Source organism: Vombatus ursinus, unplaced genomic scaffold, assembly GCF_900497805.2.
Source record: "Vombatus ursinus unplaced genomic scaffold, bare-nosed wombat genome assembly UNPS02009918.1, whole genome shotgun sequence".
In the NCBI taxonomy this organism is placed as follows: domain Eukaryota; kingdom Metazoa; phylum Chordata; class Mammalia; order Diprotodontia; family Vombatidae; genus Vombatus; species Vombatus ursinus.
This window is the reverse complement of record NW_020949696.1, coordinates 7,006,648-7,031,520: the sequence shown is the minus strand read 5'-3', so window position 1 is coordinate 7,031,520 and position 24,873 is coordinate 7,006,648. Positions and strand designations below refer to the sequence as shown.

Here is a 24,873-nt window from a genome sequence, read left to right as displayed (position 1 = left end):
GAAGATCTATCTTCAACTCAAACCAACCAACATTGATTATATTCCAACTACACAGAACAGAGATGTCAAGCCAGTGTGGCCCAACCAGATTAAAACGTAATCGGGAAATGTTTAACAAAATAAATAAAGATACGAAGCAATGAAGATGTTGTGTTTCTATGGTGTGTTGTGGCAGCACCATCTCAAAGAATTCAGAGTCAGACCACCTCTAATCCAAGTACAGGCATTTACTGAAGACTGACACCTTTCAGAAGCAGGCTAGGTTCCAAAAGGAACCAGCAGCTTAGTAAGACAAATCAGGCAAATTTATAGTGTATTGACACTGATCACACAACAGAAATTATGAATATTAAAAAGGCAGGAGGGATTTGTTAAGGCATTAGGTAAAGGGGTCCCTTCTATGATTCAGTGGTGAAACATCCTGGTCATGCTGCTTTCTAATTGGCTAGCTATTGTGGTCCTGTCTGGTCAAGACAGATAGCTAGATACTGTGGTCTTGTCTTTGGCTAAAATGGATGATGTGACTGTGGCTGAGTAAAAGAACACACCTGCCCAAATATGTGAATTGGATCTGGGGGCAGTGGTTAGCTGGGGGCAGTGGCTGGATTGAGTCTGGGGGCCTGAGGTGTGCTTAAGTCAGATTGTGTGGTTAAATCAGGACATGTCTGCTCTTCGGTGGGGCCCAAAAGGAAGTTAGAATGTTGGGGCTGGGGTCAGCTTTAGGAGGCTTCCATCAAAGATAATGTTAATCTATGATTTTCTATGTCAGTATGAGGCCTGCAAGAATTGATACCAATGGGGCAGCTAGGTGGCACAGTGGATAGAGTACAGGCCCTGGAGTCAGGGAGGACCTGAGTTCAAATCTAGCCTCAGACACATAACACTTACTAACTGTGTGGCTCTGGGCAAGTCACTTAACCTCAACTGCCTCGTCAAAAAAAAAAAAAGAATTGATACCAATAACTTGCTGGGTGCTGGGGATATAAATTTTTTTTAAAATGATACAATTCTTGCCCCAAAGAATCTTATGCTAGTAGAAGAATGAGCTATGTGTGCAAATAGCTATGATATACTTACATGAAAGAAGTCAAACTGAGTAGGGGGAGAGACTTGAGGGGAAGGGCTAACTTCTGAGAGGAACTCAAGGAAGTCTTCATGGGAGAGATGGCACCTGAGCTGGGCTCTGAAAGTAGCTAGTGAGAAGGAGAGTGGGTTCCCTCATCTGGGAAATGTAAGAGATGTAAAAACAAATTAATTATAGATATGGAAGCAGTCCATTTCTGGTATGCACAAATGTATGGAGGCAAAAAAGGAAACAACGAGCCAGTTTAGTTTGCCTGATGCTGCTTCTGTTTTTCCTCTGTTCTCAAAGAGGATCGTGACATCAGGGAGGTGATGCCATGACATGCCAGTGAATTGGATTTCCGTGAGGGAGGGAGGGCTGTGCAAAATCACCAGCCTCACTCTCTCCTCTGGAGCCAACTGGGTCCAGTGGCCAGATATAGATCAGGACATAAACAGAACATAAAGAGGAGTAGTTTGAGATAAAGCTGGATAAGTAGTCTGGAGATAAACTACAGAGGGTCTTGAATGCCAGACTAAAAGTTTGTAGCTGAACCTGTAGGCATCATGGAACCACTGAAGGTTTCTGAGCTGGGAGGTAATGTATTAAGAAGATTCCTTGGGCAGCATGTGAGATAGACTGAAGAGAAGAGATACTAATGATATGAAGACCAGTGATGCAGTTATCACAACAGTCCAGGCTAGAGGTCATGAAGTCTAAAATACAACAGTGACAGTGGAAATGGGGAGGGAGAAAGACCAGACATTACAGAGGGAGACCTCAGGAAGTCATAGAATTGAACCTTTGATTTGAACAAGAAAGCTCCTGAGGCTCTGACAGCATAAATGACTTGTTGAATGTCACATCGGTGGTAATAGACAGAAGAGAGGTGCTCCAACTTCCCCAGGCAGCGTTCTTCCCAGGCAACTGCCCTTCCAATGCTAAGTGTTGGGATGGGACCCTGGGGCCTTGATTCAAAATTACAAGTTCAGGGACCACTACATCTTGACGCTACAAACCCTCTGGTTTTGACCTATGGCATGAGCTTCCAGAGAAGATTTCACAACTGGGAAAAAACCACTTCCTCTATCTAAAACTGGATCCCAATCCATGAAGGACTTTGACAAGTAAGACAATCACTTCAGGATATGACTGCACAACAGATGTCATGCTGACGTCTCACCTAGGCACCCTACAAGGTCAACCAAACCAGGCCTCTGAATATGAGACTCTGACACAAGGGGGAAAGTCTAGGAAGTAGCTGAGCCCTGTTGAGCACTCTAGTTACACATCCCTGCTGAAGAAAAGGTCTCATTTCCCCTTTCCAAAGCATCACTACCAATTAAAATCATCCAGCAAAGAGTAAAAAACGAGACCCCAAAAGATGAATGGGTGCCCCAGGAGGCATTCAGAAAGGACCATCTACATCTCTTCTAAAAGCAAAAGGCAAATCTGGTTAAAAGCTCCAAATAATCCTGGGGTGTGTGTGTTGGGGGTTAGGCAGGGCGAACTTACCTGAGGAAAATCACCATTTTTTGGTAAGAAGCTGGCAGAGCCCACAGATGCATAGTTTGTGTCCAGGCAATGTTGTCTGTTGATGGAATCTGAGTAAGGGTAGGAAGGGGCAGTCAAATATGGCCTGCGGAGAGAAAAGAAAAACAGGTGACTATGATGGCCTTCCTGAAGGCACTACTTTCAAAATTACCAGAGATCAAGGCACTGTGTGTGCACCATGGGTAGCTTTAGTCTGGTCAATGATTAATGGCCAACACTGTTTTAAGGGGGACACAGACAAGCTGAGGTGAATCTAGGAGGGTGACCAGTATGGGAAATGGCAGAAGACCAGGTCTGAGGATCATTAGCTGAAAGAACAAGAATATTTAGCCTAGAGTAGAGCTTACTTAACCCTCCTATTTTGCCACTCATATCCAGCTACAAAGGTCTGTCAATTCTGTTGTTTGTCGTTTAGGTGTTTTTCAGTCATGTCCCACTCTCCATGACCCCATTTGGGGTTTTCTTGACAGAGATACTGGAGTTGTTTGCCATTTCTGTCTCCAGTTCATTTTACAGATGAGGAAACTGAGGCAAACAGGGTTAAGTGACTTGCCCTGGGTCACTCAGCTAGTAAGTGTCTGAGGCCACATTTGAACTCGGGAAGAGGAGGTTTCCTGACTCCAGGCTCAGCACTTTATCCACTGTGCCCCCTAGTTATCCACTGCCAATTCTACCTACAAAATTTAACTTCGGACTGCCCAACTCTGCAATTCACTCTACTGTGGGTTTTCAATTCTCCCAAAGAACTGAAATCACATCGTAATGAATCTTCCAGCCTCCAAACTCTGTCTTCAGCAGTCCATCCTCCCTATGCTGCCTGAGTAATCTTCAGCATGAACAAGTCCTCTGAACTCATTACTCCTCTACTCACAAACATCCAGTGGCTCTCCAGTATCTATCAAACACAGTATGAACTCCTGATCCCAGCATTCAAGGCTCTCTACAACCTGGCACCCAGCTCCCCTTGCCTAGTTCCACAATCTGGTCCCTTTAAAGAATCACTTCTAATGGCTTTCCTTAAACAGAAACACTCTTTTGTCCCTGATTCTGGTCTTGTCCTCTCCTATCTCCATCCCTCTGCTCACAAGGTTTGACCAACCAATCAGTCAACAAACATTCACTAACTGTTTGACACTTACGTGCCAGACACTATCCTGAGCGCTGGGGAACATAGAGAAAAGTGATCCCAAAGTTTGCCCTCAATGAGCTCCCATTCCAGTGGGAGAAACAACACGCATGACCAGGTACACACAAGAAGTATATAAAGTAAACACCAGATGACTTCAGAGGGGAAGGCAATATTCCCCCAGACCTGGAATGTACCATCATCAAATTCCCACTGTCTCCATCTATTGAAGTCCTTTTCTTCCTGCAAGGCACAGCTCAGGTACCAATTCTTCCATGCAGCCATCACTAATTTCTCCAACCCCCACCTCTCAATAGAAAGTGATCTCTCTATACTCACATTTCTTAAAGTATACTATCTGGACATCTATTTAACACTTACTTACTTCTTAAGGATATCAGAGCTATTCTTACGTACATCTGTCCTGCCCATTAGAGAGAAAAGTTCCTTAAGGCTGTAGGTACCATTGGTGGAGGTCCAACCACTCTTAAAAAAAAAAAAGCAAACAATTAAGAATTATGCTAATAAATACGCTAATAAAATGTCCAACCTCTCAATCCAGAGATGCAACTGCTACATATACTCCAAGGAAGTCAATGATAAAAAGAAAGGTCCTAGATACACAACAATATTTATAGTAACACTTTCTGCATTAGCAAAGAACTAGAAACAAGGGAGATCTTTATCTTCCAGTCAGTATGGCTGCTTGCCCCACCTCTACTCTAGCAAAACCATAAAACTCACACCAGGACAAATAATGATCAAGAAATTTAATGAGAAACTACAGTGATTCCATCCCAGAACTGTACAAAAAGCCAGTCAAAAGCCCTCTGACAATGAGGAAGGGGCTTTCATCAAAGTCTGTACCATCAAATCTAGGGAAGCAAGCCATCAGTCTCCTAGCAGGATCAGAGATGGTCCAGAGACAAATGTAGCCTCTGCATCTGAAGGCAGCAAGGGGTCCCCCAGAAAACCCCAGGGTGATCAGAAAACCAACAGTGACAACAGATGTCACCAGAAGCAGCAGCTACTAATAAGGCCTATGATATGCCAGGGCTACGAGGCCCTAAGACTCCAAAGAGGACCCTGAAGATACAAGGCTTTAAACCTCAAAGATCTAGAAGGCCCCTTTATGAGTAGTATGAGTCAATGCAGGACCTAAGGTTGAGGAAAGGAACTTAGATCAAGAAAAAACAGGGCCAACCTTCCCAACCAAAAGCAGGGTAGGAGATAGATGCTAGATCTGCCACAAAACCCATAAAGGCTGCAGAAATGAGCAAAATGAAAATCCCAACCACTATCACGAGTTTCTGTAGATCCAAAAGTAGCCAAAAAAAAAAAAATCAAGAAAAGTTAATTATTGACTTCCCTAAAAACCAAGATTAAAAAAACCCAAACCTTAGACACAACATTTCAAGAAATGATAAACAAAAACTACCCAGGTCTATTAGAACTACACAGCAAAATGAAAGAAACTTCAAAAGGAAAAGTCCCAAGAATGTCATAAAGAAAATCCAGTTTCCCCATCAATGAAAAAATATGACATCCAGAAAAAGAGTTCAAGTATCAAAGAGCCATAGTTAGGACCACACAAGACCTGGTAGCTTCAACAATAAACAAAAGGAGAACTTGGAATACAATATTCTAAAAGGAAAAGGATATGGGTTTACAGGTAAGAATAACTTATACTCCAAAGTTGAGTATAATCCTTCAGGGAGAAAAAATAGAAAAACAAAGGACTTTCAAGTATTTTTGATGAAAAGACCAGAGCTATATAAACTCTATAAAGCAAATATATAAGAGTCAAGAGAAACCTAGAAAAGTAAATTCATTTGAACTGGAAGGGGCTGTATAATGAGGTAGGGCTAACATTCTAATGGGGGAGAAGAAACAAATGTCTCATAACAACCTTTACATCTTCAAAATACAATGAAGAAGACTAAGAATTAAAAAATCAGAGGATCTTGGGGTAGACTGGTTCTTTTCTGAGGGTTAAAACAGAGGAAAGAAAAGGGAGGATAGAAAGATTACAACAGTGTAGAAAGAAAGAAGAGGGATGCAATTTAATTTTTCTCATATTTGGCGTGTGTAAGAAGAACATATAAACTGAGAGGAAAGAGTGGGAGTGGCAGATATCATATAAATCCCATTCATCTGGCATAGACAAAGGAAGGCTAAACAACACACACACACACACACACACACACACACACACACACAATTTGGTGTGGAAATATATAAAATTCAACAATAAAATAAGTGGGAATGGGTAAAGGGAGGAAATGGTTAAGAGTGAAGATAATACCAAGGAGGAAAAAGTTGCAAAACAACAATAATACTGTTTCTACAACTTCCTAATCCTAAAGAAGGGATTCAAAGGAAAAAGAAAAAGAAAAGAACTGAAACCTATGGGGTGTCAATGAACTGGGGAATGGCTGCATAAATCATGGTATATAAATATAATGGAAACTCACTGCTCTTTAATAACTGATGAGACCTTTTCAAAGATTCCTGGAAAGTAGGAACTAAGGCTAAGTGAAGTAAGCAGAACCAGAAGTACAATTTATATAATGACAACACAGTCAAGAAAAACAACTCTGAAAAACTTAAGAACTCCGAACAAAGTCATGACACAAATCTTACTTCCATGGGACCTAAAATGAAGCCCTTCTCCAAGTAGAGAGGTGATAGATTCACGGTGCAGAAAGAAAAATACATTTTTGTGCATGGCCACTATGTGAATGAATTTTGCTTGACTATGCTTATTTGTTACCAGGGGTCTTAACTGGTTTTTTGTTTTTTGGGGGGGTTTTGGGTTTTTTTTGGGGGGAGGGGGAAGCAATAGTCATACCCAACAAAATGGGCCATTAACACATTTTAAAAGATGAACAGAAGAGAACAAAAGGAAATTCAGTTTTGAAAGTAAAGTATGGGGTGTATAACTTTTTTTTTAACGCAAAGAATACAAAATGAAGACTCACTTTCAAATACATTTCTCTTTTTTGTGTTCCACTATGTAGATAGAAATGTTCATTGTGGGGTGTATAAGTTCAGAATCAATAAAATAAATTAAAAAGACACAAAGAAAATGTCCATCAATTAGGGAATTATTAAATAAATTGTTGTTTATATAAGTGATGGAATATTTTTGTGCAATAACAGATAATGAAAACAAAAACTACAAAGAAGCATAGGAAGTTATTTGACAAATGCAAAGAGAAGAAAGTAGAAAAACAGTAAGCATGAGGATTACAAAAACGTAAGGGGAAAGAAAAACAACAAAAATCTTGAAATCAAGTGCTATAAAATTATACTGACTCAACTTGGCCCCAAAGAAGAGCTATGAGACTGCACCTCCCAGCGTTTTCAGAAGAGGCACTGACTGACTATGCATGTGGAATACAACACATCATGGATGACTTGGTTATCTGCTGATTAATTTTCAATTAATCCCTCCCCCCTACTTTAGTCTTTGTTATAAGGTATGTTCTCCGGGAGGCAAGAGTAAACTGAGAAATGAAGATTATGTAAAAATAAAAGATATCAGTAAAAATTTACATTACAAAGATAAGATCTTTGAGACAAATGCTGGTGTTATGTTTTTGCATCCCCAGCCAAAAAAAAAAGCACTTAATAAATGTTCGTTGAATTGGGTGACATGATCATTTGTCTTTCAATACATGAAATCCCTTCATATAAATGAGGGATAAAGCTTAGAGAGCTCTTATATTTATAAGGGCAGGATGTGAAGCAATGGGTATAAGCCAAATGCTTTTTCATCATAAAAAATGCTGCGTTAAAACCTAACAGGATCATGTATTGTCTATACCTCTCAGGCAAGTGTGTAATAGTGAGGGTGTGGTCAGCTGCAGAATCATCTTCAAAAGCCTATGGGTCCTCCTCAATTTTTCAACAAAGATGCTCTCCAAAAAAGCAAATATCCCTCTAATAAAGAATTAGAGAGATGAGAAAACAGGGACATAAATTAGTTGATCCTGATGTTCTCGGGTCTCTTTCCTATGGAGAGGGGTTACTACTATCATGTACGATCTTTCCCATTCTTGTGGAATCTTTCCCCCTCTGACATATCTTGAAAAATAATCAGTTGAGTACACCCCTAAAGTTATATCATATACAGCATAGATTAATTCTGTTTGTATTCTCATGACTCCTTTTCCTTGAGCACCATTTCCACTTCCTCATATATAGTCTCTGTGGTGCTATGGTATTAGAACTGAAATATGGTGTTTCCTTAATCACCAAGCAGTGAGTGAGAAACAGCGTCAGCCTGAGATAAAGAAGACTACCAATGTGGCAAAAACTAGGATCTTTTACCGGGGCCAGGGAACTGCGATTCAGAACACCACATCTCACAGGAGTCCTGGAGTGCCCACGAGGGGCAGAAGGAACAGGGTTTAAATAGCAACAGGGAGGGGCAGCTAGGTGGTGCAGTGGAGGGAGTCAGGAGGACTTGAGCTCAAATCCAGCCTCAGACACTTGACACTTACTAGCTGTGTGACGCTGGGCAAGTCACTTAACCCTACTGCCTAGCCTAAACAAACAAACAAACAAACAAATAAATAGCAACAGGGAGGGAGTCTAATGGAAAGAATGCAAAGATGTTTCACAAGTTGCTTTGCATAACAACAGAAAGCCCATAGAACAGCAAGCTCTAGGTACAGTCACTACAGGGAGTTTCCAGAGCTATCCTAAGGCTGGTTCCAACCAGTTATCACAAAACCTGCTCCAACCACAGGGTCAGGGTCAGCTAGGCCCTCTGATGGCTGCATTCAGCAGCAGCAATTCTTTGTATCCCTAGCACCTAGCCCAGTACCTGGCTGGCACACAGATGGCACTTAATAAATGCTGACTGACTCAGTCTCTAAGAGCAGAGTCTAACAATGGAAAAGTAGGGAGGGGCTGGGTTGTGAAAAGAACATTGAATGCTAGAGTATTTCCTATGTGATGCTGGAATTAATAGGGAGTCACTGACGATGACTGAGTAGGTCAGACATGTGCTACAGAAATGCTGGCAAAGGGAAAAGGACCCACATGTATAAAAATATTTATGCAGCTCTTTTTGTGGTGGCAAAGAATTATCATTTGAGGGGATGCCCATCAGTTGGGGAATGGCTAAACAAGTTGTAGTATAGGAATGTAATGGAATACTATTGTGCTATAAGAAATGATGAACAGGCAGACTTCAGAAAAACCTGGAAAGACTTGTTTGGACTGAGTCAAATGAGCAGAACCAGGAGAACGTTGTACACAGTAACAGCAACACTATGTGATGATCAACTCTGACGGACTTAGCTCTTCTCAGCAATACAATGATCTAAGATAATTCCAAAAGACTCATGATGGAAAATGGTATCCACATCCAGAGAAAGAGCTATGGAGTCTGAATGCAGATCAAAGCATACTATTTTCTCTCTTTTTTTCTTTTTTCTTTCTTTCTTATGTTTTTTACATTTTGTTCTAATTCTTCTTTCACAACATGACTGATGTGGAAATATGTTTGATATGATTGTACATGTACAGCCTATGTCAGATTGCTTGCTGTCTTGGGGAGGGGTGAGGGGAAGGAGGAAGAAAGAAATCTGGAACTCAAAATGTTAAAATCTATCTTTACATGTAATTAGAAAAAATAAAATACTATTAAGTGGGAAAACTAATTACATTAAAAAAGAGAAAAAAAAGTTCATTTGTGAGAAGAGAAAAAGAAATACTGGCAGACCCACTGCATTTTGTGTCTATTTGCTGTCCTTCCAGACTCTTCTACAAATTTTCTTAGGATGATATGGCTTAACTAAGTCTTATGTCAAGTTTTCTGAGGCCCATTTTCCCCACCACTGCTTTTCACTGTTTCTGAGGTCAGACCACTCTGTAATCTTCCACCAGTCATCTCTGGAATATTTGGCAAATAAGCTTGCAGACTAAATTGGCTTTGTCCCTAACTCTGCCCTGGGTAAGGCAGTGATGAGCAGAATCAGTGTCTTTACTTTTACCCAGTTAGCAGCTTGTTTAAAGAGACAGGATTTCAGTTTTTAATTACCCCAGTATCATCTTCTCCACTCTCATATCAATTCTGATCTTTGATCTAACAGGTCAACAATGCAAATGCACAGAGACAGCTGATTCTGACATGGTTCTCACATAATAACTTGACATTTCCTATCTTTTAAAATAATCAATTTGGTGGGTTTTTTGTTTTGTTTTTGCGATGCTTTTCAGGCTCAGCATGCTTAATACCTCCTGATTATCCATGAAGAAAAAGTCTTCATGACATATAAGCAGAAGGTGGCCACATTGGGCTGGGCCATTCTGTAACTGTATCTGTTTCATGGATTGCTATGGTCAAAGAATGAATCACCTAACTGCGCACTAGGTCGGTGATGTGTCTCGGTATTAAGCAAGCTGATCCCTAGCCAACAGAACGTACTCAAAGCCTTTACTTTCCTGTTTGGTGTGAATAAATGAATAAAAAGTATATTAAGCATTTATCAAGTACTGAGCCACGGGTAGAGACGCTAATAGAAAAGCTAAATAATTCCTGCCCTAAAAGATCTCACCTTCTAATGGAGGAGACAACACATACTTGGGGGGACGGGGGAGGGGAGAGGGTGGATTGGGAGTCTGGAAAGTTACCAAAGAACAATAAGGCAGTCCATAGATGTGCCTTTTCCAGAGGCAATGGTCCTGTTTATGACACAAATATAAATGTTTGTTTCAGTGTATGTCATTAAATGATAAACTTATAAGTATATGATTATACTTATATATTATATAATAAATTATTTAAATTATATAATATATTTGTATAATTATAATAAAAAATTTCCCAATTTTACAAAACTTCAGAACAGTTTATATCTTGATATAAAATAATATTTTACATCATTTATATAGCCATACCAGCATGGCAATAAACTTTTGCCAAACAAAAGCTTTTTTCTAAAACCTTTTTAATCTGAACATACCAACATTTAGCAGAAAATCAGATAAACTTGATGGAATTGTAACAGTAAATATAATTTAAGGGAAATAAATGTGTAACATTTATGAAGCTTAATGTTTAAAAAAGTAAAACTTTTTTTTTGTTTGGTTATTTGGACACTGCATGATTCAGCAAATTAAAAACATATCTTGCTATGCATCAATAAGTGGAACCATTCAAAACACTCTTCAAATAAAAGGTCATTCAGTGAGACATTTTCCACATAAGAATGGCCTTTTATTTTCATTGACATGAATGAAATACAATTTCTTCAACACATTCAGTGAGAATTATTATGGGACAAAATTGACATTCCTTCAAGTAAAAAACATTAGAAAACAAAACATAAAATTCTACTGTGTGAATAAAGGATCTGCATTAGCATACTGGTATCAAAACACATTCATACGTTTTGAAAATCCTATAAATGCTTGCTCATCAAAGCCACACCCTCTAAATTCAACAATTTATCAATATTGCCTTAGGGGTAGGGTCAAAAATTAAAATTAAAAATTAAAATTTAAAAAAAAAAACCCAACATCCAGTTCCCTAGAACAATTTATTCCTGAAGCTGAATGGAAAAGGTAGAAGGCAAGGAATGGGGGAGATTTACACATGTGTCCCCTGGGTGGACACTGGCTAGGCATAAATGGCTATCAGGAAGATGGAGATTTAAGGTACCAGAGGGTAAAGAGTCCAATGGATCAGCTCATCCTTAGCATGGTCTTCTGGCAGGCCCATCTGGACCCTTGAGCAGCAGCAGGACAGAAATGGCCAGAGTGAAAATGAAGACCCACATTCTCTCTCTCAGAGTGCTAAGATGAATGGCTTCATTCCCTACTCAGGGTCTCGCCTACAAATATCCTGCCCTCTCATCCAAGTGATTTGTAGGGACAGCAAATTTCACTGAGCGGGGATAACAGGATCTTCCCCTTTCAGACTGCCAAATCTGCAAGCTATGACATCAGAAGCAAGTAACAGAGACAACAGGGGTGAGGCCCTATTAGATTTGTGTGGATAATTTTGTGCCTTATAAAGGTAGTATGAGAGGGATGTGACAATGTGAGGAAAGTAGCTGGGTGGCCAGAAGAGATTACCAATTTACCCCCAGGACACAGACTGGCACAGAAAGGTTTACTTACTCATTTACATGGACCACCGGCAGACACTGTTTAGTAATTACTTGGGCAAATGGCCACTGTATTTATGGCTGGCAGAAATCAAGCTTTGGCAAATATATTTACTAGCCCCCATAAATTCAGGGTTAGATATCTCACTGAGGGGATTCAAGCCCTATACCAGAAAGAGCTGTGGAAAGCAAAGGCTAACATTGTCCCACTTCCTTCCTGGGAAGTGACAAACCTCAGAACTGAGGCCCTGAGACAGCAAAACTAGGGAGGCTTTTGCCAGTTGCAGGTAATGGTTCCTACCCTTTCTGAAAGAGCACAGCAGTTACCCCAGAAGAGGGCCATAGCTAAGCCAGAAACTGAAGACAATGGAGTCTCCAGCTGGCCAGTGAAGAGCAAGCCCAGGATGTCCAGTGCACCGACTTGCTCAGCAAAAACCAGCATGTCCAAGGAGGAACAAGTCCAGTCTAGCAGAAAGGAAACTTCGCAGCACAGAAGCAGCATGAGGAAAACGTGAAAAACATGAGGAAGATGGTAAAAAGTCCAGCAGCACCAGAATTGGGAATTGCCTTATGTGAGCTGCTCATATGTTCTTTACATGGATCCCTTACTTTAGCTAGAGTCTAAGTTTGGCACTCATTCTCCCCACAGATGCTGTATTTATAGGAAAGGGTGCTCAGGTTTTTCATAATGATTCGTAGCTACTGTTTTACTATGACATTCTAGGAAATGCCTTTCTTTGAGTTAATTATGCCTATATTGCCCAAGGTTAATGGGAAGAATACTGGTGGGGGCTTGTGAGCCTGGGGAATTAACCTACAAACCTGTGAATGCCATGTTGGAGAGGTATCCCTCTCCTAGTGTTACGTTTTCCAGGGCTTACTCTGATCGTAAAGCCTTCAAGAACCGTGGGTCATCTTCATGCCTCAATGAGGCATCATTGTGGAGAAAATTAAAGAACAAACAAAAATCCTGAAAAAAGAAGACTTGCAATATTAAACTAAAAAACAGAAAACTTTCCACTAGCTTTAGCTTCACACACTAGACGAAGACATCCAGTTATCTAGGCAGGCCATCTCACCACGTGCCTGCTGGTGCTGCAGCTGCTGCCATTGATCTGCTCCTTCCCACCTGACCAGCATCCTCCACACCAGGGGCTTCCTGAATCCATGCCCCACATAATGGAGAAGTTAATCCATTCATCTGTGGAGCTCCTCTTCTGGTGTCTAATTCAGATGACTGGTGACTGAGTATATATGCATAAACTAGTCCACTATATCTACAGGCTGGCCCTAGACACCAGTCTGTTTCTGCTTCCCATCCCACCCAGCTATCCAGGCCACATGCTGGATACTAAGGGCATATTCAATCCCACATCACCCCAGTTTTCCACCTCCCCAAACAAAACTACCTTCCCTGGTTACCTCTTGCCTATGTGCAGTCTTTCCTTATTAGAATATAGGCTCCCTGAGGACAGGGACTATTTTTAAAAAAAAATCTTTGTAGCCCCAGAACACTTGACACAGTACCTAGCACAAAGTGAAGTGCTTAATAAATGCTTTTCCATTCATTTATTTGCTCACTCATCAATTCATTCATTAAGATTAAATAGATAATCCAGAATTGGAACAAATCCAGGAGGACAAAAACATGTTAACTCTTGGGTCAGACCAACCCCAAATTGTAAATCACTAGGGAAAGGCATCATTATTCGTGTTTTAACCCTCCAAGCTATCTGTAAGTAACATCAGCTAATAAAATCAACCTCAGCACTCCTGTGAGCTAGTAATGGGCACACCCAGACACAAATCCAAGAAATGGATAACACTACAAACACTCAGAGGTACATGATTTGACTTCTTTCTCCCCCAAGAGTCTCCAAGCCATATGACCAAGAAACAAGTCCTTTTGGTTTCAGTTATCAGAATACAAACACCTGCTAACTCTTTACCTGACAGAAAGAAAATCTACACAGGTATTTTGCAGCAAGTCTCAGTAAACTGTACATTAACCAAATGTTTATGTGTTATAATTATGAGTGGAAAAGCTCTTGGGAGAGTACCCCAGGGACAGATGCCTGTAATAGCTCAGATTCACATAGTAATTTACAGTTGACAAAGCAGTTTTCTCATATCCACCTTACAAAGGAGACAGCCGTAGGATTACTAACCATTTTACAGATGAGGAAGCTCTTTCCCCTCCTTCACACTGAGAAGCCAAGACAAAAGATGGTTCAGAAGACCCCTACGTTCTCCACATAGACACCATGAAAGGCCAAGCACAACAAACATCTCACTTTCCTCCTCTTTTTTTTTTTTTTTTCCTTGGTGAGGCAATTGGGGTTAAGTGCCTTGCCCAGAGTCACACAGCTAGTAAGTGTTATGTGTCTGAGGCCAGATTTGAACTCAGGTCCTCCTGACTCCAAGGCCAGTACTCTATCCACTGAGTCACCTAGCTGCCCCCTCAGTTTCCTCCTTAAGATGGTAATAACACCCACCTCCCATCGCCACTATGAAGACAGTGCCTATAAACTGTCAAGTATTCTACAGCCATGACCTGCCATCATTATTACTATCTGTCCCCCAGGGTTCCCTCCTATGGGATCTTAATCTTAAAAGCAAAACACAGCTCATAGCTGTGAAAACAAGCCTTTGTAAACCTATTTTTTTCCCCACTTAATAGTATTTAATTTTTTTACAATTACATGTAAAGATGCTTCTCAATATTTGTCTTTGTAAGATTTTGAGTTCCAAATTTTTCTCCTGCCCTCCCTTCCCCTCCCCCTCCCCAGGACAAGCAATCTGATATAGAATCTTTGTAAATCTTAAAGCACAAAAAGAAATATTATTATGGCTCCCAATGAACGATCCTTTATAGGTAAGGCAAAGATTTACTGAGAAATGAGAAGCAATCCGGTCCAATTGCCTACCTAAAGATGGATCCTCTCTACAAGGATCCTTCCCAACAGGAAGCTCTGTTACTCACTAGGCTGCAGGTACCCCCCCCCCAAACTTAGTAATTATCAAGTTCTTTATCACACTTAGGGAGAATTTGCTACTCAACTAACCCCATCGGTCCTCATTCCGCCCCCCAGAACCACCTACAACAAATCTGTTCTCTTCCCTCTGGTTTGTCTTCAAATATTCTTCCTGCAGATACTGGAAGACTCAGTTCATACCCACCCACCTCCCAAGTCAAGTCTGCTCAAGGCTAAATCCCTACACACTTGGAAAAATGGGACACATCTACATTTCTTGAACGCCCTAGAAAATTCTGACCGAAGCAGATTTCGGGAAGAGATAGCCCAACACCCCAATGGGGTCTCCCACAGTACAGGGCAAAGCAATAACTTCACAATGCTACTGTTTTTGACCGAAGCCCATCATAAGACATAGTGAGCAAGGAGTAGCTACAAAATAAACATTAAGATACGTTGGACTTAGAGCAAAGAAGACCTGAATGTGAAAATGGATAACATATTAATAAAGTTCATTTCATAAAAGGAATCATCAGACCAAGACATTGTTCTGTCATTTTAAGAATAGCATCTAAAGCTGCTTTTGGCCAGTGCAAAAATACTAACTGGAGGGGCAGCTAGGTGGCACAGTGGATAGAGCACCGGCCCTGCAGTCAGGAGGACCTGAGTTCAGATCTGACCTCAGACACATGATACTCACTAGCTGTGTGACCCTGAGCAAGTCACTTAACCCTGATTGCCACTCCCCTCCCCCAAAATAAAAATACCAACTGGCTATGTGACCTTGGTGAAGTCACCCCCAACCAGTGAAACCTGAGACATGTATTGGGCAGATGGTGGAGAGCATCCATTCTCTGTGCCAAGGTTCCTCCTCACTCTAAAATCCTATTACATTCAAATAAAAAAACACCCTCATACTTAGCTTTGTGGGCAATAGACAAGTTAGTATGCAGAATAGTGGTATGAAGAGTCCTTTTTGTGATATCACCTCTAAAACGTTATTCATTATCCAAGTTCAAATTATTCACAACATTCTTTATTGAGAGAAGTGCAGCACAGTAGAAAGTACAGTGGGGATTTGGCATCAGAAGACCTAGGATGGAGTACTGCCACTACCATTTCTTCACTAAGTGACTCTGGACAAGCCAATAACTTCTCTTGCCCTCAGTTTCCTCATCTGTACAATGAGTATAGTGATCATGTTCTGCCTGATGCACTGTGGTACAGTAGATATGGAGTTAGAGGACAGGTGTTCACATATCCACTCTACCACTGTGTGCCTGTTGGCAGGTCACTTAAATTCTCAGAGCCTCAATTTCTTCATCCATAAAATGAGGGGGTTGGACTTCTAAAGTTGTTTCAATCTAACAGACATTTATTAATAAGGCATTGGGCTACATTCTAGAAATACAAAGACAAAAGGAGTAACACTTCCTACCCTCAAGGGTTTACATTCACTGCGGAGAGTACAGTACGCAAATAGATAAGCACATACATGATATCTGAGAGGTGGAAAAAGAAGAATTAGATAAGCCTTCATGTAAGCACATGATCTGGGCTTTGAAGGAAGTTAGGAATTCTAAGAGAGAGAGAGGCAGGGGTCATTTTGAGGGAAGCACCTTGTAAGATAAAATGCAAACATGATCAAAATGGGAGCCATGTGTTACTGATCTGTGCCAGTTAAAACTATCTCAATTCTCTACCCCCTTCCCCCCAAAAAAACTTTTGGCATGGACTAGCTCACGACCTGGGGTCTGAGAATTTTAAAAAGAAAATTTTGGTAACTGTATTTCAATCTAAGTGGTTTCCTTTGTAGTCCTCTGTGTTTTTTCTTTATGCATTTCATAGCCTGACTCTGAGAAGAGGCTTTCCCCCACGGCTGACAGCAAAAGGGGGACCAGGGCCCACAAACAAGGTGAAGATTTGCTGGCTCTTGACAGTTCAATATTCCCAAAGATCTGTGTCTAAATCCTTCCTCAACCAAGAGTTGACCCTCCACACTCTGATGGATGGGTAGAGTCATATGTATGACCATTAAAGTCTAACTTTCCAACGATAAGCTTTTTCCATACTTAACTAGGTTAGCACACAGTAGCTGAATGCAGAACAGTAGGCCACCGATCTGGGCAGCACCTGCCAGAGCCTGCATCCATACGCCTGGCCCTGTTGTACCAAAGGTCACCTCCACACCACGACTGAGCCGTGGGGAAAGATACAGGACGAGAGGTTTAAGGGTCCTTAAACTTTTGTTGTGTCAAGGTTGCCAGTGGCAGTTAGTCTAGGGTAGCCTGCAACCCTCTTCTCAGAATCATGTCATTAAATGTATAAGATAAAATAAGGAGAATTATAAAGGAAACAATAAGATTAAAATACAATTATCAAAATATTTTCTTAAAACAAGTTCATGAATGATGAGCAGGCAGATTTCAAAAAACAAAACAAAACGAAACAGGAAAAATGTGTACAAACTGATACAAAGTGAAATGAACAGAACCAGGAAAACGCTGTACAGTCACAGCAATATAGTACTATGAATGACTTAGCTCTTCTCAGCAGTACAATGATCCAAGACAATTACAAAGGATGGAAAATGCTATTCATATCCAGAGAAAGAACTGATGGACTCTGAATGTAGATCAAAGCATACTATTTTCACTTTATTTTTTTGGTTTTTTTTTTTCCTTTTGGTCTGTTTCTTCTTTCACAACTGTAATTAATATAGAAATATGTTTTACATGATTGCACATATATAATCTATATCAAATTCCTTACCATTTTAGGAAGAAGGGAGGAGAGGGAGAAAAATTCAGAACTCAAAATTTTGTAAAAATGAATACTAAAAGTTGTTTTTATGTATAATTGAGAAAAATTAAATACTATTAAAAATTAAAAAAAAAAAACAAGTTTATGGGACCCTCTGAAATATATCCATGAGCACCAGGTTAGGAAGCCCTGTCCGAGACACACAGGACATGGCTGGTCTTTCGGCTTAGGGGCCTTACAAAAAGGGGTTAGATGAGGTCAGAGAAGCCTATGGTCTCTGTCTTCCAATACAGTGCTGGACACAGTTTGGATGTGGACTGTTCAAGTCTGTTAGGGTTTAGAGCAGACTCTAAATTTGGCATGTACTGTGTGCCCCTCCCCCTATTTCACCCCTGGATGCCCAGAGGCAGGAAGCTGATCCAGCCCCTATAGGTCGAATTTGAATCAGTCTCCTCCCTTCCCACCACTCCTGCTGGCAGGGTCACAAAAAATAAACAACAACAACAAAAAGCCAGTAAGAAAGAATAAAAATGAATGCTGGTCATCTGCCAAGAAGAAAAGGCAGAAACTCACTCTCCCAGTTGGCTGGCTCCCAATCCTCAGAAGCTACGAGGGCTGAACCTGAAAAGCCATCCCAAGGAGGATGCCCTCAACTTCTCATAATTGAAGCTCACTCCCCTGCCTGCACCTGGGATGCTGCAGCATGTACAAAGGCACAGTGTAAACACCAACTGTTTGACAAAGGGAATAGTGTTTCTTGAAAAAAGGAAATTGTACGTTAGAAAGGTTGCCCCTTTTGTCATCTTGGTAAGCCAGGGAAGGACTGAGACAAAAGACCAGAGAAGCTGAAACTCCCACTTCCTAAATTCTTCCTCCCAAACCAACCTCTACTAACGGTTATAAATGAATTCACTCATTTATCCATCCATTCACTTGACAAAAATTCACCGAGGACCAGAGAGCTGGCCTTGGCCTTAAAGGAGATAGGAGTCTAAGTCAGACACAGTCCTTGCCCTCAAGCCAGTCAGTAAATAAGCATTTATTAAGTGCTAACCATGTGCATGGCACAGTGCTAAGCACAAAGGAAGGTAAAAGATTGCCTGTGGTCTTAAGGATCTCGCAGTCTAATAGGGGAGACAGCATGCAAAAAACTAAAATAAACAAGCTATATGCAGGATAAGGTAGAAATGATCACTAGAAGAAAGGCACTAGAATTAAGTGGATTGGGGGAAAAGTTCCTATAGAAGGTGAAATTGTAGCTAGGAGCTGAAAAAGCCAGAGAAGCCAGGAGGTAGAGATGAGAAGGAGGACAAGAAGGAGAGATGGACGGAAAATGCCCGGAATTAGAATATGGAGGGTCTTGTGTGAGGGGCAGTAAAGAGGTCAAGATCACTCAAACAGTTCACAGTCTAAAAAAGGAATAAGGCACATGCATAGGCAATGACAGTACAAATCATTCAATAGCTAAGTGCACCAGAAGAAATCTATTGTTAAGAAATCTGGATCCTGAGTCAGAAGACCTGGATTTGAGCCCCACTTTGGCCACTGCACCGGGTTGGTGACCTTAGAAAGTCAATCCTCCTTGCTGGACCTCATTTATTCCTCCGAAAAATGAGATTAGACAAGATGATCTCTTAGTCTCTCAAAGTCTATTTCTTCCAATAGTCCAAAATTAGTATTGTGAGATGGGTGGGGATAAGACAGTGCCCCTTTGGTAGAGGTTTTCAGGCACACCATTTCTCATGGATCTTGTAGAACACATGGCATTCTGCACTTCTGAGATCATCAGAGCCAGAGGGGACAGGCAACGCCTCATGGAAGACATGTCATTTAATCAGGGCCACTGAAGAATGGGGAACATATCCACAGGCAAGGTTGCAAGGGAGGGCATGGAGCACTCGGAGGAGTAGTAAAGATGCAGGGCTAAGAATGTAGGGAACATACTCACAGGGAAAGCAATTAGTCTAAGAGGTGTAGACAGAAAAATCACAGGTAGGTCTAGCACATGCAGACGATAGAAAAATCGCAGTTAGTCTAGGAGGCATAGATAGAAAAGTCACATTCTTAAAGCCAGCAGGGACTTTGGAGATTCAGTCCAATCCGATGAGGAAATTGAGGCCTATACTGGTAAAATGCCTTGCCTCAAAAGCCCGGTTAGTAGCTGAGCAAAAACTCCAGATCCAGGGAGGTAGGCGATAAGAAGCCCTCAGAGAAGGCTCACAGCACCGCAGCTTGCATTTAAAAAGCCAGGAGAAGGCTTCGTCCCAGACAGACTCTGCCCCTTGAGCTATGGATGGCCAAAGAAACATGAGTATGCAGACTCTTCAACCTGGCACTGCAGAGCTTCCCGTCAGCTGCCAGCCTTCCTCCATCTAACTCCCCTTCACATTCTCTCCATTTCCAGCCAAACTGAACCGACGAGCTCAACCTAACAAGACATGCTGTCTCCTTGCCTCCCCCACCCCCCCACCTACAGGGCTGGAGTGGAATCCGTCACCTCTGCCTTTCACAAGCTTTTTCATCCCATAATGAAATGTAGCACTGCACCTGCACTGAGGGGAGAGTCCAAATACTCATTCTAAAATTAACTAGCAAGGGGACTCTGGGCAAGCCACTTGATCTGAGTCTCAGTAACTTCATCTGTAAAATGGGGATAATACTTTCATTTCCTACATCCCAGGGTTGCTGTGAGGTTCAACTGAGAATTGTGTGAAGTGCTCTATAAGGTGCTAAGTGCTATATAAATATAAACTATTATTTTATGTCTAGGATTATTATTCAAGGTGCAACTCAAGCACCATTTTCTCTTTGAAATGTTTCCTGGTTTCCTTAACCAAAGATATTTTTTCCTAATTCCAAAGTATTTTGTCTGAATTTCTCCGTTGCTCCAATCACATTCCCCATCTGTATACATGTAAATTCCTTGAAGGCAGGGTCTGTGACATCTTTGGCAGCCCCAGCTCCAAGTGACATATTACACACAGTAGGTGCCCAAGAATTGAATTCAGCTATCCCAGCAATGCGAATTTTGAACAAGTAGAGGTTTTCCCTATTCAAGCTACAGAGTCAAACCGTGCTGAACTGACAGCGGGCTTTACCCAAAAAGTTTGACTGATGGACTAATGCCAACCTGGCCTTGGCCTCATAGTGCTCAACAGTTCAATACTGACTTGAAAGAAGACAGAGTAAGTAGATGTGTTTATCAAATCTACCAATGACACTAAGCTAGGAGGGTTAGCTAATGAGATTGATGAGACTGGAGATTTCAAAAGATCTGACTTAACAGGCTGGAATGACTTGCCCTAAAAAGGGCAAGATGAAACAATCAGGGTATGGAAAGTCTTTGCGCTTTGATTTAAAAACAACAATAACAACAACAACAAACAAAAACCAGTTATTTGATTACAGGCTAAGGAAGACATGGCTCACTCTAAGTTAATCTTAGAATAGCCTAGAAGGAAGAGATCCCAGGCTATGAACAAAGTCATAGACTGATGGAGGTGAAGGCAAACTAGGTCATCTTTTGCCTCAAGCCTTACCTAGCCAACAACTACTGAATGGGCATTGCCTCAGAGAAACTGAGACTTGGGAAAGGCCTTAAGCTTAAAAAGGCCAAGGTCTCTCACTACATCCAGGGCCGGGACCGATGGTCCGGACCTATGTCTTGCCACTGGACCCAGATGACTCTGGAGGAGATAGTGAGGCTGATGACTCCACACAGCTCTGCCTCACTTACAATCCAATTCACTTGCAAGTCAAGACACCACCTGGCTGATGTCATCGGTCCTCATTGAAGATGAAGGACGAATAACAGCAACAGATGAACTGGGGGGGGGGGGACAATATTCTGACAATATCAATCATCTAATGTGCCTGTTGCAGGGAGGACATCAACGGAGTCAGTGAGAAAGCAGGCTGGGATCAGGCAATGGAGGGTGGAAGAAAACAACGTGAGGACACCTCCCCACAAGTAACTACCTTAACGTGCTTCCCCAAACTAGTAGAGTGCAGTTAGGAGAGGCCTCACAGGCAGGTAGAGAAACAACTGCAGACATCTCGGCATCGTGGTGGTTCTTCATGGTTGAGGGGGATGTGAAAGCATTAATGGAAGCAGGAAGGAATTAACTGAAGCCTGAAGCTGGGGGTAAAAGAAAGGACTATAACCAGATCCAGCTGCTGATTCTGTCCCACCCCCCAAAAAAAACAATTCTTAGCAATTAGAAAACAGAAAAGGAACACAAGTCATTCACCAGAGACCACAGAAGTGAGGCCGAGACTTTGGGCCACATCAGGAATCACCTCTACCCGTAAAAAGGAAAGGAGGAGATAGAGAAAACTGAAAATGAAAAGAAGAATGAACAATGAAACCAAAGCAAAAACACAAGCCTAAAGATCAATAAATCCCACTCTCAACCTGCGGTTCAATAAAAAGAAGGCAAAACTCTCAAGGCTCCCTGGGGATACCACAATTCTGATCAGAAAGGGCAATTTCCAGGAATCTTCGCCCAAAAGCACACCCCTGTATCCTCTTCCTCCTTCCTCCCCATCAATCCATGAAAAACAGAAGGCCCAGCAAAACCAAGAGAAACTCTATAGAAACCAATGAAAATCATCTTCCTCAATTCTACTAACAATAATTAAATGCCTACTTCGTGCCCAGCACTGTACTAGGGGAAAAACAAAACTGAAATAAGATTCAGTTTTTTCCCTCGAGGAGCTCACAGCCTAACAGAGGGGCAAGCCATGTTCACAAATAAATATAATGCACAATGGAACATAGTCAGTACACAAGAGAAATGCCAAAAGGGCAGGACAGTAGAAGAGTATTCTAAAGAAGACTGTGTAGAGAACGGGGAAGAGGCTGAAAAATTGGGGGGAGGGGCCCAAGAACAGAAAATCATCCTGTTTAGCCAGCGCAAAGAAGGGGATCACAAGACACAAGGCAAGAAAGGCAGTTTATCATTATCTTCTAGGTACTGGGGAGCCAATGAAGAGTCTCATGCAAGGCAGTGACCTGATCAGACCACAACAGAATGAAACATGGACTAGAGGAGGAAGGAGACTGGAGACCTAAGAACCAAATGAGCAGGTGACTGCAGCCTACAACGCAGGTAGCAATAAGGCCTGAAATAGGGCAGTGCACTTGGGGACAGAAAAAGATGAATGTAGAAGATATTGGGAAGGCTGAATCAAGAGGATTCACTGCATATCCCAGCATCATAGAACAGAAAGAGAGCTCAGTGTAGACGCAGAGAAGCTGAATTCAAATGATGGTGTTCTACCGGCTCTCCGTGCGAGTCCAGGCAAGTCACTGACTTGGGGGGGGAGGGTGCCAGGAGGAGGAGGAGAAAAACAACAATAGCTAACATTTATAGAGTGCCTATTATGTGCCAGTCATTATGCTAAGTACTTTACAATTACTACCTTATTTGATCCTCACAATAACCTGGGAGGTAGGTGTTATTATGATCCCCATTTTACAGATGAGGAAACTGAGGCCAACAGAGGTTAAGTGACTTGTCCAGGGTCTCACACCTAGTAAGTTATCTATGGCTGGATTTGAACTCAGGTATCCCTGACTCCAGTCCAGGGGCTCCAGCCACAGAACTACCTAGTCACCTGAGGGAGTTGGCCTAGATAAGGACTAAGGTTCCTTCCAGCATTAAACCCCACAACTGAAAGGGAGGGGAGAAGAAGGGGCAGGGAAGAGTCCCAGAGAACAATGAGGTTTCCACCCTAGGTGACTAGTAGTGTACACTGATTTAAAAAAAAAAGGATGTCAGATGCTGGAAACAGGGAGAGGAATTCTCTTTAGAAGCATTTTGTGGAGTTGACTCAACAGCCCACCCAGGGTAGATCTGTTTGTAGTTCAGAAGAGGTGAGATCTATGTATAGTCTGTGAGTTCTCCCAAATGGACAGCTAATATGCTTACTTTCCTACCAGAAAGAAATGAAAGCCCAGAGCCGAGGGTGAGACTTCCCCACTTCAAAGCAGAGCTTATGCAGGGAAAAGGGTGGTTAACACCCTCTTCCAGGTACTTTCACAACTGCAGTGATCACTGAGCTCCGGGGACTTTGAAAACAACTGAGATTCAGCCCCCGAAATAGGTGCCCCAAGAGAGAGCGCTCCCCTCCACAATGCCTGACGATAGACCGAGCTTTACAAACCCGAGAGTGCAAATTGCTGATTTTACTTTTTTGTCATAATGAATTTGAGAAACATCAACCAACCTGACATTTCCATACATGAAGAACTGAAAAAAGAATATTTTAATTGAAACAGCAAATCTCATTAGCTTGGGTTTTCTTTTTTTAATTTTAGTGCTTGTAAATACAGCATGTGAGCTCTAAAAGCTGTCCTGCTTCTCTTTGTTTTCCTCTAGATTTCCTTCTGTTCTCTTGTGCTTTAAAAAAAATGCTCCAGGGGTAAAACAAGGATGCCCATTATCACCACTATTACTCAATATTATACTAGAGATGTCAGCTTTAGCAATAAGGGAAGAAAAAGAAATTAAAGGAATTAGAATAGGCAATGAGAAAACAAAACTAGCACTCTACAGATGATATGATGGTATACTTAGAGAATCCTAGAGAATCAACTAAAAAACTACTTGAAATAATTATCAACTTTAGCAAAGTCACAGGATTTAAAATAAACCCACATAAATCATCAGCATTTCTATATATTAACAACAAAGCTCAGGAGCAAGAGACAGAAAGAAATTCCACTTAAAATAACTGTAGAGTCTACAGTTTGTTTTGTTTATATTGTCTACAATTTATATTGTATATAGTGCAATCTGATATAGGCTCTACTTACACATTCATATTAAATATATTTTCACATTAGTCATGATGTAAAGAAGAATTAGAACTAATGGGATTGGAACCACGAGAAAGAAGAAACAAAACAAAACAACAAAAGGAGAGCAGATAGCATGCTTCCATGTCCAAAGTTCCTTCTCTGGATGCGGACAGCATTTTTCATCATGAGTCTTTTGGAGTTGTCTTAGCATTGTCTTTGCATTGCTGAGAAGAGCTAAGTCTATCAAAGTCAGTCTTGCCACTCTTCTTAAGGAACTATGCCAGGCTCTGGTATTTAGCCTCTGTTGCCTGTCCTTGTCTTTTCAAAATCTAAGTTAGTTGGCAAGCTTCCTGTGCAGTCACATCGAATCTCTGTGGAAAACACCCACCTTTCTATCTCCTTGGAATTACTATTTTTTGTGTTTCCATCCTTCCTGGGCTGACTTTTTTCCCTTTACAATT

The 24,873-nt window shown here is 41.4% G+C and overlaps 1 protein-coding gene across 2 annotated transcripts in view; it reads right to left on the bottom strand.

Moving 5' to 3' along the window:
- The window catches only part of SBNO2 (strawberry notch homolog 2), a 225,367-nt gene that overhangs the window by 114,417 nt on the left and 86,077 nt on the right, over nucleotides 1-24,873 (bottom strand). For both annotated transcript variants that reach the window (XM_027853161.1, XM_027853162.1), the window contains exon 4: nucleotides 2,579-2,702. In XM_027853161.1, the coding sequence (XP_027708962.1) occupies nucleotides 2,579-2,702 (124 nt within the window). The remainder of the gene's footprint in view (nucleotides 1-2,578; nucleotides 2,703-24,873) is intronic.